The 14,964-nt window shown below is 49.8% G+C and overlaps 1 protein-coding gene across 1 annotated transcript in view; it reads left to right on the top strand.

Moving 5' to 3' along the window:
* Nucleotides 1-14,964, top strand: part of Plcg2 (phospholipase C gamma 2) — a 137,194-nt gene that overhangs the window by 63,874 nt on the left and 58,356 nt on the right. The window contains exons 5-7 of the mRNA XM_036187953.1: nt 57-141; nt 1,433-1,516; nt 14,548-14,591. Coding sequence (XP_036043846.1) covers nt 57-141; nt 1,433-1,516; nt 14,548-14,591 — 213 coding nt within the window. The remainder of the gene's footprint in view (nt 1-56; nt 142-1,432; nt 1,517-14,547; nt 14,592-14,964) is intronic.

The raw sequence follows: 14,964 nt of genomic DNA on the forward strand, positions 1-14,964 counted from the left end.
ACCACTCTTCCCACCCAATCCCGAGGCTGATGAAACTGAGGTCTTCCTCTTTGCAGCATTAGCCTCCGGGAGCTGAAGGCCATCTTGCCCCTGGTCAACTTCAAAGTGAGCAGCATCAAGTTCCTCAAGGACAAGCTGGTGGTAAGTACCGAAGCTCAGCTGGAGAACTTGAACTCAGGCCTTCTTAGTGCCGCTTTCAGGAACCCGTGCTGGTCTGGGGCTCTAAGGTGGGCCTCTAACTCTTGATTGAGTGAGTCAAGTTTTTTAAAAACATTTCTCTTAGGGATAGGGTGACGGCTCAGTGAGTGAGTTCGTTGAGGACCTGAGTTCAATTCTCAGAACCCATGTACAAAGAGCTAGGTTTTGGGCTGGCGATTTGGCTCAGAGGATGAAAGCGCTTACCTTGCAAGCTTGGCAATTTGAGTTCAATCCCCAGAGCTCCGTAAAGGTGGAAGGAGAGAACTCATTCTGTAACATGTCTTCTGACCTCTACATGCACACTGTGTCATCCCTGCCCATTACACGCGTGTACACACAGCAAGTGGAAAGAGAGCCAAACTGGGCATGGTTGCCATGGGCATCCCTGCCCTGGAGGGACTGAGAAAGATGGAGCTCTGGGGCCTGCTGGCCAGGCAGCCTGTCACTCCTGGTGTGTTCCAGGCCAGTGAGAAACCTTGTTTAAACAAACAAACAAACAAACAAACAAAAGACCCAAAACACACACACACAAAATCAAACCAAACAACAACACTCCCCTCAAAAAACCCAGCACCCCCCCAAAAGTGTGGATACTGCTTAAGGAAGGACATCTGAAGTCACCTTTAGTCTCCACACATACCTACGCACACATGCACACAGTCACACACATATATAGCCACATACACAGGTACACACACACACACACACACACACAGCCACATACACAGGTACACACACACACATGCATACAGTCACATACACAGGTACACACACACACACACACATGCACACAGCCACATACATAGGTACACACACACATGCATACACATGTACACAAAAACACACAGGCACACACATGCACTCCCACCCCAACACACAGACCCACACACACCTACATTTTCTGCCTTTGCACATTAATCAGAAATGTGTACTTGATCAGTATATCTGAATTTGGCATTCTAAAGAAAGTATCTCCCACCCCCCAAAAGGGGGCTCTTGGAAACCTGACCAAGACTCTTCCCTCTTGGGGTTTTCTGGGGCTCAAGGGTGGGCACCCTGTGTGTTCTCCCAGGCTGGAGACTGGGGAATCACTGGCCTTTGGGGTTCAGAGAATTGTGGGTTGACTCCAGCCATTCTGTTTGTGTGCAGAGGGCAGAGGGCAAAGGGCAGAGGGTGGAGGTGTGATGGTGGACACCTAGCTGTCTGTGGTCACCTTGTTTTTTTATACTTACAGGAAATTGGTGCACAGAAAGATGAGCTCAGTTTTGAACAGTTTCACCTCTTCTATAAAAAACTCATGTTTGACCAACAGAAATCGGTAAGAGGGCTCTCATCTGTTCTCGTGTTTCTGAGTCGGGTGCGGAGCTGAGAAGCCTGCAGGAAGGGTTTAGCTTTCACAGAGTCAAGGAAGCACAGATGAGAGTGACGTGAGTGGATGACTTTAGGAGGCCGGCAGACAGCCTCATAGAGCAGTGGGGAGTGTCGGGGTGGGGCTTGCTGACCTCCCTGGTGGGGATTCCATGGCCATAAATTTGGTCAGAACTCTGAAGTGTATGAAAAGAAAACAGTGGTAACTCACAATGCACTATAAATCATTCTGGAAGGGAATCCAGTTGTTCAGAGCCATCTCTGCATTTTATATTTTTATTACTTTAGTTATTTTTGAGATAGGATCTCCTATATATAGTTCAGGCTGGCCTCAAACTTGCCATGCAAAACTGGCCTTGAACTTTCAATCCTCCTGTCTCCAGACCATGGTTATAGAGTCTCCAGACCGGGGTTATAGAGTGAGTTACCATGATCAGGTTTAGGATCAGGATGGGATCAGGGCTTTGTACATGTTAGGCAGACAGTCTAGCCACAGAGCCAACCTCTGACTTTTTCTTCTCTTACATAGACACACCAGGCTATTTTAAAGTAAGATGCACTTTCATTTTTATCTGAAGATGGCATTTTTGAGGTCACATGGTATAGTGCCTAGACAGGGCTTGGCTTACAGAAAAACATTCCGAATTAAATTTTTATTGTCATCATGATTATAAAAAGCTGTGGGTGAGAGGTGTTTGGCCTCAGGGTGGCAGGCAGGTGTCAGGGGCTCTGTTGGTGATGGCTGCCCCAGGAAGTGTCCTTGAAGGCTCCCAGGACTCAGCTGGACCTTCCGGTCATCAGTGGATGATGTCTGCATAGAAGCGGGTGTCAGCTGCCCCTAGGATGGGATTGGAGTGATTGGTTTGTGTTTGGGAAGCGGATGCTGGGAACTGTGAAGAGACTGAATGGTTACAGAGAGTGCAGGAGCAGGGCTGCTCCAGGGGGAGTTCAGGCACTGCCCACCAGCTCTCTGGAATGAGGTCCAGAGACACAGTTCTGCTTTTTGTGCTTGGACCATAATTGGGTACTAAGGGCTCCTGTCATGGGATGGGCCTGTGAGTAAGGCACTCTCTCCATCTCACGGGAGTGGTAGAGAGGCAGGTACAGCTGAGAGCTTCCCTCCTCCCAGCTGCTGGGAAGCGCTTGGGTTGGATGTGTGTTCTTGGAGGTGGGAGTTCTGAGAGGGGACCCCATTGTTCCTAGCATCTGAAAGAGCCCTTTGCCCCTGGCCTCTGTTGTCTAAAGTGCCTTTGGATAGGTGTCTGGTTGGAGAGCTTGGGTTCCATGTCCCAGGTGCTCATCCTCCTGTGCCTGCTCCCTTAGTCAGTCCCTAAGCAGCTGTACGCGCTCTTGGGACCCCTCCTTATTTTCAGTTTCCAGATGTGGGCACTTCCTTTACTGGCACATTCTGGGCGCCTCCTGAGGGCTTCTGATTTCCTTCCTCCTTCACCCCCATGTTCTCGATCTTTCTCTCCTGTGTCTTTCCGTGTGCTACCTGCTGCTTCCCTATCTTCATCCTGCCCTGGCCCAGGGGTGTGTCACTTACTTTTGAGAGGCACCTTCTGTAGTCCGCTGGCTTCTATGCACAGTCAGCCCTCTTGGCCCACTGGGGGTGTCCAGCGGTGGGAGCCTGTGGTGATCTCTGCCAACACTATGACCAGCAGTGTCGACCTGCACGAGGCCAGAAGGAAGTCTAGTTCAACCCAACTCAGTAGCTGGTGCTGGTTCAAAGTGGAGAGTTTGAAACCAGGCAGTTTATTTTAGGCATATTTAAGTATAGTACAATTTGGAAAAAAGATTTCTTGGTGATAGATAACTCAATCCCATGTGTGTGATAAACCTCAAGGCACAACTACACTGAAACTCCTTTGTAAAGTACATGCAACCCCTTCCAGAAAGATGAATTTTTATAGAAACAATGCTTAAGATAAAGGTCTGTGGAGGTGACTGAGATAAACACATGAGTCTGGGGGAGCCAGGTGTGGCCTGCCATACAGGTAGTGCAGAGGTCACCGGGCTATTAACCACTCCCAGCCTTCTGGGCGGAAAGCAGGTTATATATCTCTTCCCTTGAAGAGACTACCCTGTGTGTTGAACGTTCCTGGATCCCCTAGGGTTTATCTGTGTGCACAAGGACCTCGTGCCCTCTGTGGGAGCCTTGAGCGCTGTTTGTGCAGCAGGGGAGGGCATCACTGTGCAGGCCAGGCCTGGTGGAAGAAGCAGAGGGAAGAAGGCTGGAGGTGGCCGCAGTAGCATGTGGAATCGCACATACAGCTCTCCTCTGAAGATTACGACAAAGGCCGAGTTGATAGCATGGGGACACATGCATTTTCTGCCCTTACCTGCGTCAAGGTCCTCCTAGAGCATGCAGCCCCCTCTAACTCTGCTGGACTCTTGGATCTCTGGCCAGAAGGACCGGAGTCAACCACCCGTGGACCCTCCGGCCCCCTCATCTCCGGTGTCATGGCCTGAAGGCCATTGAATGTGGTTGTGTGGGTGGCCTGGATTGCAGTGATTCTGGTCTAACATTATTTGGACAGCAGGCCTCTCTGAGCTTCAGTCTCCCGGGTGGAGGCGGCCGTAAGGGCTGCCTCCTGAGGCTTTTGAGGCTGAGGAACATGTAGCTGGACCTCAGGGAGCAGAGCCCACGATGGGCCCCCTTAGCATCACCTCCATCGTTCCCACTTCCCCCTTAACTCTCCCACTCTCCCCTTTCCTAGAAACTTCCAGAAGCTCAGGAGCAGCTAGCTCCTGGAGATTCCACCATCAGGTGTTCCGTTCCGGCTTGATGACTGTTGTGAAATTCGGTTTTGATTTAGGCCGGCACTGTCCACCCTCACCTCCTGCATCCCCTTAAGCCACAACCCCCACCTACTATGAACCCTGGGGCCAGAGCTTGGTGCTTTGTGTGTGTGTATAGGTAGATGTGAGTAGGGCAGGGAGGTGCCGTGGCTTGGATGAGGATGGCAACCTCTCCGGTTCATTTTACGTTGAAAGCCCATGAGTTTTGCTTCTGACTCTTCGGGTACCTAATACTCACAGTGTTCTGCCCACATGGAGTCTCCTACAGGACTTGCCTCCAGAGCCATCTCCCATGTGACCCATGTCTACCACCATCGCCGAGGGGTAGGGACCAGCCCCCGTCATCAGGCTCTCCCTTTCTTCCGGCCCCCAAGGGTCTTGTTTCTTGTTAGTTTTCTCATGGAATGGTGCCAAGGTGGGGTGTTGGTAGGGTTGTACCACTCTTCCCACCCAATCCCGAGGCTGATGAAACTGAGGTCTTCCTCTTTGCAGCATTAGCCTCCGGGAGCTGAAGGCCATCTTGCCCCTGGTCAACTTCAAAGTGAGCAGCATCAAGTTCCTCAAGGACAAGCTGGTGGTAAGTACCGAAGCTCAGCTGGAGAACTTGAACTCAGGCCTTCTTAGTGCCGCTTTCAGGAACCCGTGCTGGTCTGGGGCTCTAAGGTGGGCCTCTAACTCTTGATTGAGTGAGTCAAGTTTTTTTAAAAACATTTCTCTTAGGGATAGGGTGACGGCTCAGTGAGTGAGTTCGTTGAGGACCTGAGTTCAATTCTCAGAACCCATGTTCAAAGAGCTAGGTTTTGGGCTGGCGATTTGGCTCAGAGGATGAAAGCGCTTACCTTGCAAGCTTGGCAATCTAAGTTCAATCCCCAGAGCTCCGTAAAGGTGGAAGGAGAGAACTCATTCTGTAACATGTCTTCTGACCTCTACATGCACACTGTGTCATCCCTGCCCATTACACGCGTGTACACACAGCAAGTGGAAAGAGAGCCAAACTGGGCATGGTTGCCATGGGCCAGGCCAGTGAGAAACCTTGTTTAAACAAACAAACAAACAAACAAACAAACAAAAGACCCAAAACACACACACACAAAATCAAACCAAACAACACTCCCCTCAAAAAACCCAGCACCCCCCCCCAAAAGTGTGGATACTGCTCAAGGAAGGACATCTGAAGTCACCTTTAGTCTCCACACATACCTACGCACACATGCACACAGTCACACACATATATAGCCACATACACAGGTACACACACACACACACACACACACACACACACACCCACATACACAGGTACACACACACACACACACACACACACACACAGCCACATACACAGGTACACACGCACACATGCATACAGTCACATACACAGGTACACACACACACACACACATGCACACAGCCACATACATAGGTACACACACACATGCATACACATGTACACAAAAACACACAGGCACACACATGCACTCCCACCCCAACACACAGACACACACACACCTACATTTTCTGCCTTTGCACATTAATCAGAAATGTGTACTTGATCAGTATATCTGAATTTGGCATTCTAAAGAAAGTATCTCCCACCCCCCAAAAGGGGGCTCTTGGAAACCTGACCAAGACTCTTCCCTCTTGGGGTTTTCTGGGGCTCAAGGGTGGGCACCCTGTGTGTTCTCCCAGGCTGGAGACTGGGGAATCACTGGCCTTTGGGGTTCAGAGAATTGTGGGTTGACTCCAGCCATTCTGTTTGTGTGCAGAGGGCAGAGGGCAAAGGGCAGAGGGTGGAGGTGTGATCGTGGACACCTAGCTGTGTGTGGTCACCTTGTCTTTTTATACTTACAGGAAATTGGTGCACAGAAAGATGAGCTCAGTTTTGAACAGTTTCACCTCTTCTATAAAAAACTCATGTTTGACCAACAGAAATCGGTAAGAGGGCTCTCATCTGTTCTCGTGTTTCTGAGTCGGGTGCGGAGCTGAGAAGCCTGCAGGAAGGGTTTAGCTTTCACAGAGTCAAGGAAGCACAGATGAGAGTGACGTGAGTGGATGACTTTAGGAGGCCGGCAGACAGCCTCATAGAGCAGTGGGGAGTGTCGGGGTGGGGCTTGCTGACCTCCCTGGTGGGGATTCCATGGCCATAAATTTGGTCAGAACTCTGAAGTGTATGAAAAGAAAACAGTGTAACTCACAATGCACTATTAAATCATTCTGGAAGGGAATCCAGTTGTTCAGAGCCATCTCTGCATTTTATATTTTTATTACTTTAGTTATTTTTGAGATAGGATCTCCTATATATAGTTCAGGCTGGCCTCAAACTTGCCATGCAAAACTGGCCTTGAACTTTCAATCCTCCTGTCTCCAGACCATGGTTATAGAGTCTCCAGACCGGGGTTATAGAGTGAGTTACCATGATCAGGTTTAGGATCAGGATGGGATCCAGGGCTTTGTACATGTTAGGCAGACAGTCTAGCCACAGAGCCAACCTCTGACTTTTTCTTCTCTTACATAGACACACCAGGCTATTTTAAAATTAAGATGCACTTTCATTTTTATCTGAAGATGGCATTTTGGCAACTCTGTTTTGCTAAATCCAAGGATACATCACCGGATTGTTTATTAGGCCCAACTAACACTGGCTAACTTCTAGGGCCCTTCTGGTAGCCTCCATGGAGGCTCCATCTATCCGAGGCAGCTTTGTGCCCATGAAAACCAAGTCCATCTCTCCTGGTCTGGGAGGTTGTTAGTGGTGTTTTTGAGCGAAACACAGAATTAAGAAACCATCTCATATATGTTTGCATGTTGTACCAGTCAGTTCTCTTTTAATCTTCATGTGGCTTCTGGGGACTGAACTCAGTCTTGAGGCTTGTGTGGTGTCCTAATTGGGCTCTCCATTGCTGTGACAAACACTTCAAGTAGAAACAACTTGGGGCAAGAGAGGGTTTATTTGGCTTACACATCCCAATTGTGATGTGTCCGTCACTGAGGGGAGTCAGGGCAGGAACCATGGCGGAAGGCTGCTTACCGGCTTATTCCTCATGTTCAGCTCTCTGTACACACAGCTCAGGCCCGTGTGCCCAGGGATGGGACCACTTACGGTGGGGATTGACTCCAACATCAACTAGTGTCTTAGTCACTGTTCCATTGCTGTGAAGAGACACCATAACCAAGATAGCACTTATTTTTAAAAAAGCATTTAATTGGGGTCTTGTTTATGTTTCAGAGTATTAATCCATTATTGTTATGGTGGGGAGCAGGGCAGCAGACAGGGGTAGGGTCTGGCAAAGCCCATGACCAGTTACATACTTCCTTCAATGAGGTGACTTTAGTTTATGTTAGGCTGACAAAAACTTAGCATAGTAGGTAGTTTTACCCATTGAGCAATCTCACTGGCCCTATTGTGTGTTCTATATCTATATTGACCTCTATCTCTATCTCTATCTATTGGTTTGCTGGGTATGAGAAGGACAGAGGCTTGGGAGTTGGGATAACTGTATTCCAGCCTACCCTCTGACTAAGGCATGTTGCGGAAACAATCTCTTTCCTTCCTCAGTCTTGTCTGTGTGTGTTAAGTCAGAGCCCCGTTTAGAAAGGGTTAAAGCTGTGTAAAACCATCTTTACATAGAGCCTGCAACAGCAACAGCAGAGCCTTGTGCTTCTTAAAGCAGGTCAGGATTCTTTGTAGAGTTACAGTCTTTAACTGTCAGTAAAAAACGTACACACCATAACAGAGTGCGTGTGAGGATTTTTTCCCCCTCGAGACAGGGTTTCTCTGTGTAGCTTTGCACCTTTCCTGGAACTCACTTGGTAGCCCAGGCTGGCCTCGAACTCACAGAGATCCGCCTGGCTCTGTCTCCTGAGTGCTGGGATTAAAGGCGTGTGCCACCACCGCCCAGCACATGTGAGCTTTGATGGTGACAGCTGCCATCTTAGGTAATTGGCCTGGGTTGAGCAAAGCTTGATTCGGTCAAGATAAGTAACTGTGGGGCTGGAGAGCTCAGTGGTTATGAACCCTTGCTGCGCTTGCAGAGGAGTTCAATTTCCAGCACCCACAGAAGAGTGGTGTGCAGCCACCTGGAACCCCAGCTCTGGGGGCTGCCATGCCCTCTTCTGGCCTCCAGTGGCAACTGCACTCATGTGCACATGCCCACACAGAGACAAAGACACATGAATGAAAATAAAAATTAGCAAATAAGTGGCTGTAAGTTTGACAACAGTGTTCCTGGGTAGTTCAGAACACTGTCTGTTGGACACATGGTGGCAAAACTTGAGAATAAAGTCTGTACCAAAGCTGCTTCTCCTGTCAGTGGGGGTGGGTGGGATAGAATTACACAGGAGCTACATTTATTTCTTTCCTCTCTCATTGGTGCTGGGGCCAAACCCAGGACCACACACGCACAACGTGTGTCCTTTGCACTGTCTTCTGTGTTTCTTAACGCCTCATTAAGGACCCCTTAAAGTCCTTTCTGCCTTAGCTATTGTTCTAGTCTGTGAAGGACCAAGGCAACCTTGTCCTCATCCCCAGCCCAAGATGTATTTCAGCTTACACTTTTTCAGGTTGAAGTGACCTCACTCTGTAGCCCAGGTTGTCTTAGAACTTGCTATGTGGCCCAGGTTGGCCTCAAATGAACTATCTGCCTACCTCAGCTTCCTCAACGCTGCTACACTCTGCCACAATCTAAAGTTTTTATTGTAATTCTTTTTAAAGTGTGCGTGCGTGCGTGCGTGCGTGCGTGCGTGCGTGTGTGTGTGTGTGTGTGTGTGTGTGCTTGTATGCCTGTGAAAGAGAGAAGAGAGAAGGGAAGGAAGAGGGAGCTAGAGGGAAAGGAATGGGAGGGAGGGAGGAGGAGGAGGGAGGAAGATACTGATTGATTGCTGAACCCTGGGGAAACATTCAGCCATGGCAAAGGGTGCCCTCTGGTGTTCAGAATACCACACTGCATCTCATTTTTAGTATAGCCCGTGGTTTAAACATTTTAAATGAACAGCCTCCCTATAAAACCCAGATTTTTTGGCCTGTTCTTGTTCTCCTCCTCCTGCTCCTGCTCCTCTTGCTCCTCCTCCTCCTTCTGCTCCTCCTCATCCTCATCCTTCTCTTTCCCCTCTTCCTTCTCCTTCTTGGTTTTTCAAGACAGAGTTTCTCTGTGTAGCCCTGGCTGTCTGGAACTTGCTTTGTAGACCAGGCTGGCCTCGAATTCAGAGATCCGCCTGCTTCTGCCTCCTGAGTGCTGGGATGAAAGGTGTATGCCATTATTGCCCTGCAGAATTTTGGCTTCTTAAAACCACCCACCTGTCCATATTGTGATCTGTCTATTCCTGGGTCCACTTTGACACCCTGTGGAAGAAGTGAATGGCTGCCATCACCTTCCCAGGCTGGCCCAGCACTTTCTCATTTTATATTCAGGAGCATCCATAATTGTCACCACTGGTGGGTGGAATGCCCTAGTCTGGCTGCTGCATTTTGTAACTCCGTGGCTTTAGAGTTCAAATGATACCATCCTAACCTACACTGGCGGTTTTCACTGGCTTGACAAACCATCCTGCTCCTGTACAGGTCAAAGCTTCCTACAACTGCTAGCGGACTGTTCTGGCTCCTGAGCTCCTGGAATGGGGTAGGGGTGTTGGATTTCCAGGGTCCATGGAGTTGTCACAGAGACTTATGATCCTCACATCTGAATCTAGGGAATGGGTACTTGCGTATCCATAGCCAAAAGGTTTCCAGCTTTTAGTTGCCAGTTCTTCCTTGTGTCTAACCACCTGCCTGCGTTACAGCTCGCAGGGCTCAATGTTGGAAGGTCGGGCAGTAGCAGGAAGATACATTGCTATAGCATCTAGCTAGATGATGGCGATGTGGACACAGCTGACAGCCGACAGTTCCTTAGGTGGGCCGTATGACAGCACAGTGCTGAGCACGTCACATTTTAATCCTTTAGATGGCTAGGACGCCAGCACTCAGCGCCTTGCCTTGCTGGAGGCCATATGCCCCTGGTAAGCTGTAAGCCACAGGACCAGGATTTCACATTTCCCAACTGACTTTGATGCCCAGCCACAGATGCTTCCTGTTAATTCTTAAAACATCTGTGCTGAAAACAGTTTCAAGGGTCCGTGAGAGAGAGGGCTCGGTGGGTGAAGAGGCTTGCTGCCAAGACTGATGTCCCGAGTTTGATTCCCGGGACCCACACGGTAGAAGGGTGAACTGAGTCCTGTTTGTTGTCCTCTGACCTCTGCATGAGTGCCCTTGGGGCTTCGTCACTTCAATTGTGCCCCTTCTCTCCCTCCAGCCTCCTTCCTTTCCTTCCTTTCTCCCCATGTCCTCTCTTTGTCTTTGGAGGTATAGTTTCACTATGTAGCCCAGGCTAGCTTTAAGGTCACGATCTGCGGTCTCATCCTCCCCAGTGCTGGGATCCCGGATGCAGCCCCTCCCCCCACCCATTTCCTTCCTGTGTGACTTCACTCTTCAAGGGCTGGCTTGTGGCTGCTTACTGGTCCAGCCTGTGACATCCCCTGTGGTTAGAGCACGTTCTAGGAAAACTAGAAAACTCTAGGAAGAAAAAGCTGGTCACAGAGCCTGAGAGGCCACCTGCAGCCAGGCCTGGGATTGTGTGTCCAAGAAGAATCCATGGCGGCACATGCCTTTCATTGGGAGGCAGAGGCAGGTGGAGCTTTGAGATCGAGGCCAGCCTGGGCTACAGAGTAAGTTCCTGTACAGCCAGGGCTATACAGAGAAACCCTGTCTCAAAGAAACAAAACAAAACAACAGCAACAAAGGAGGAGAAGGAAGAGGAGGAGGAGGAGGAGGAGGGGGAGGAAGAAGAGGAAGAGGAAGAGGAGGAGGAGGAGGAGGAGGAGGAGGAGGAGGAGGAGGAGGAGGATTGGTTGTCCATTGGTTGCCCACCAGCTTGCATAGACCTGAGCATGGAAGGGAGAGGCCCACATTCCCTGAAATGGCTTGATGTCTTGGTGGAGCATTTTGGAGTGAGGCAGATGGTTCTAGCCTGAGGTAGCCTGTGTGTGTGTGTGGGGGTCCTCAAGCAGAGGTTAGCAGTGACTCTCTGGTTGCCTTGTGTCTGTCCTCAGGCTCCTAGATTCTCATGGCTCCCACCTGCAGAGTTCAAGTGAGAAACCCCAACTGTCAGCATGCTAGCCTCCAGCCCCGAGGAAACTCAGTTCCCCATCTTCAGTCCTGTGGGTCTTGCTGTCTCCTCGCTCTCTCTCCCTTCGACATGGCCCCTTGCCTTGTCCAGCTGGGGCCTTTCCCCTTCTGCAGCCTGGGACAGAGGCAGCAGTTCTTAGATGGCAGCCTTTGAGCTGCTGGAGAAAGAGAATTCATTTCTCCAATATTTTAGTCATTCATTCCACTTGTACAAGAGCTGTTTGCATGACCCATGAGGGGACTGTGGCTGACACAGGCGTGTGCCCTGACCTCACTGACATCTTGCTGGGGTGGACAGGCTCACACATGTCTGGAGTTACTCAGACCCCAGCGTCGACCCAGGCTCCTTGTCAGATTAGATTTGATCACAAAGTCTCACCCAGAAATGCCTTCCACACCCTGACTGGCTTGTGAGCCAAGTAACAAGTGAGGCTGATAAGCTCCCTGCCCTGCCAGAAGCCCCGCCTCCTCACAAGAAACACATGAATGGGAGCAGTGATTGAGTCTGAAAGAGTGGCCCTGGCCGGGGCGGTGGTGGTGCACACCTTTAATCTCAGCACTTGGGAGGCAGAGGCAGGTGGATCTCTGTGAGTTCGAGGCCAGCCTGGTCTATAAAGCGAGATCCAGGAAAGGTGCAAAGCTGCACAGAGAAACCCTGTCTCGAAAAACGGAAAAAAAAACAAAAACAAAAACAAAAAACAAAAAAAAACGTGGCTCAACCTTCAGTCTGGTGATGCATGTGACATCTTTCCAGAATAAATGGCACTCTCCAGCACCTGAAGCCCCACTTCCCCAAGCTCGTATGGCTAGAAGACCTGGCAGGGGGAAGCAGAGCTGTTTTCAATGTGTTTGTCACAGGCCAGTGACCACAGGGTCATTTCCACCTGGAATAATTCTCACCTTTACACAACTACAGGCTATTGACTGGCAGACAAGGCAGGCAGAGGGTTTGGCAGTGTACATGCACATGGGTGTAGGGACATGTGTGTGCATGTGTATCTCAACGTGTGCACAAGAGTGTGTATGCATATGTGTTTACATCATGCAGGCATATGAGTGTGAGTGCATATTTGTATGTATACATGCATATATGTGTGTATGCATGGACTGTGCTCAGCCGGTGAGTTGGTGCATATGGAAGCCAGGAGGGAAGTTCTCCTCTGTCCCTCATCACACTGACAGCTGATATTTCAGAGGCTGTGAGGGAAGTGCTGTGTTCCTTCTCTGCTGTTGAGATTGAGCAGTCAGTAAAAGGGTCATCTGTGAGACACTGAAGGTCTGGAACACAGCAGTGCGTATGTATGTGTGATGTGTGTGTGTATGTGTGTTGTATGTATATGTGGAGAGTGATGTGTCTATGTGTGTAATATGTGTACATGTGGGGGTGTGGTATGTGTATGTGTGGTATGTATGTGTGTGTAGTATGTATGTGGTGTGTGTGTATATGTGTATTTTGTATGTATGGTGCTGGGGATCAACCCCAGCTAAACAAACACTCTACCCTGAGTTGTAGCTCCGGCCTTTGATTAAATGAAGCGAAACAAAACCATTTTAAATGACATTCTTTTATTTGTGTGGATGAGAGAGGGTGTGTGCCGTGGTGTGGTTGGAGAGGTCAGAGGACGAGGGAGCCAGTCCCTCCACTCTGCGTGCCCAGGAATCAAAGTCAAGCTTCTAGCTGGCCAGCAAGTGCTGATGCCAGCTCCGCAGTCTCTCTGGCCCTGCCTTGGCCTCTTTTGAGACGCAGTCTTCCTGTGTAGCCTGGGTTAGTCTTGAACTCACGATCCTCCTCGCCTGCCCCAGCCTCCTGAGTGTGGTAGTGACAGGTGGCCATCAGCACATTCAATGCCACCTTGATACGTCCTATTTATTTTTCCTTCTTTTAGACCTTCTGAGGTGGTGTAATTTCTGTCCTTGGATCACATTTGTGGTTTTGCCTGTGCCCAACCATCCTGGCGTCTTAGTGCTATTTCTACTGCTGTGATAAAACACCATGACCAGAAACAACTTGGGCAGGAAAGGGTTTATTTCAGTTTACATCTCTCAGGCCACAGTCCATCACTGAGGGAAGTCAGGGCAGGAACTCAAATGGCGGGAACCTGGAGGCAGGAGCTGCAGCTGAGGCCAGAAGGCCACAGAGGAGTGCTGCTTTCTGGCTTGCTCAGTACACACAGGGCTCCCTGCTCAGGGGATGTCACCACTCATAGTGGGCTGGGCCTGCTTGTATCAATCATTAGTCAAGAAAATGCACCACTGACTTGTCTACAGGCAATCTTTTTTTTCATGTTTCTTTATTAAGAATTTTTCTACTCACTCTGCATACCACCCACAGATCCCCCTTTCTCCCTCTTCCCACCCTCCAGCCCTCCCTCCCAAGCCACCCCACATCCCCACATCCCCCAAATCAAGGTCTCCCATGGGGAGTCAGTAGAGTCCAGGACACTGAGCCTAGGCAGGTCCAAGCACCACCCCCCGCCCCCCCCCCCCAATTGCACCCAGATTTCATAAGGTATCACACCACAGGCACCAGGTTCCCAAAAGCCTGTACAGACAATCTTCATGGAAGCATTTTCTCAACTGAGGTCCCTCTTCCCAAACGACACTAGCTTGTGTCAAGCTGGCCAAAAACTAACCAGGACACTTGCTTTGGTAATTTTTTTCTTTATTATTAGTTTTGATTTATTGTATTTTATATGTTTGAGTATTTTGCCTGCATGTATGTGTGTCACCATGTGTGTGCCTGGTGACTGGTGTTCAGAAGAGGGTGTTGGATCCCCTGGAACTGGAGTTGCAGATGGCTGTGAGCTGCCGTGTGGGTTCTGGGAACTGAACACAGGTCTTCTACAGGAACAGCGAATGCTCCTAACTGCTGAGCTGTCTCCCCAGCCCACTGATAGCTTTAACACAGAAGTCTTGGTGTCATGATGAGCCGTCTCCCCAGCCCACTGATAGCTTTAACACAGAAGTCTTGGTGTCATGATCCGCTTTGTCTGATGCTCTTGTTTTCTGTGTGTCTCTCATTTCAGATACTTGACGAATTCAAAAGGGACTCCTCCGTGTTCATCCTAGGGTGAGACACCTCGGACACCCTGCTGTTGAGGGTGGTGTCCTTTTGTGCCAAGCTGGCTGCTGGTGGTGGGGGTGGGGGGCGGGGGTGGGTGGGTGCTGTGTGCAGTTACTGAACCCAAGTTTGTATCATAGCATGAGTGAGTGAATAGCATCGGTAGGATGTGGAGTGTTGTGAGGAAGGTCTAGAAGTTTCTGTAGAGAGAACTGTGAGCCTCAGGCTTTCTTCTGGAAGTTTCAAGGAATGTGACAAACCGATAGGTTTCTCCTTTCCCTCCCCTCCCTTCCCCTCCCCTCTCCTCCCCTCCCCTCCCTTCTCTTCCCAATGTGTCCCTTCCTGGCCTCTTGCTGCTCTGGTCTCCTGGTTCTGTCCCTCT

Source organism: Onychomys torridus, chromosome 5 (genome assembly GCF_903995425.1).
Source record: "Onychomys torridus chromosome 5, mOncTor1.1, whole genome shotgun sequence".
NCBI lineage: Eukaryota > Metazoa > Chordata > Mammalia > Rodentia > Cricetidae > Onychomys > Onychomys torridus.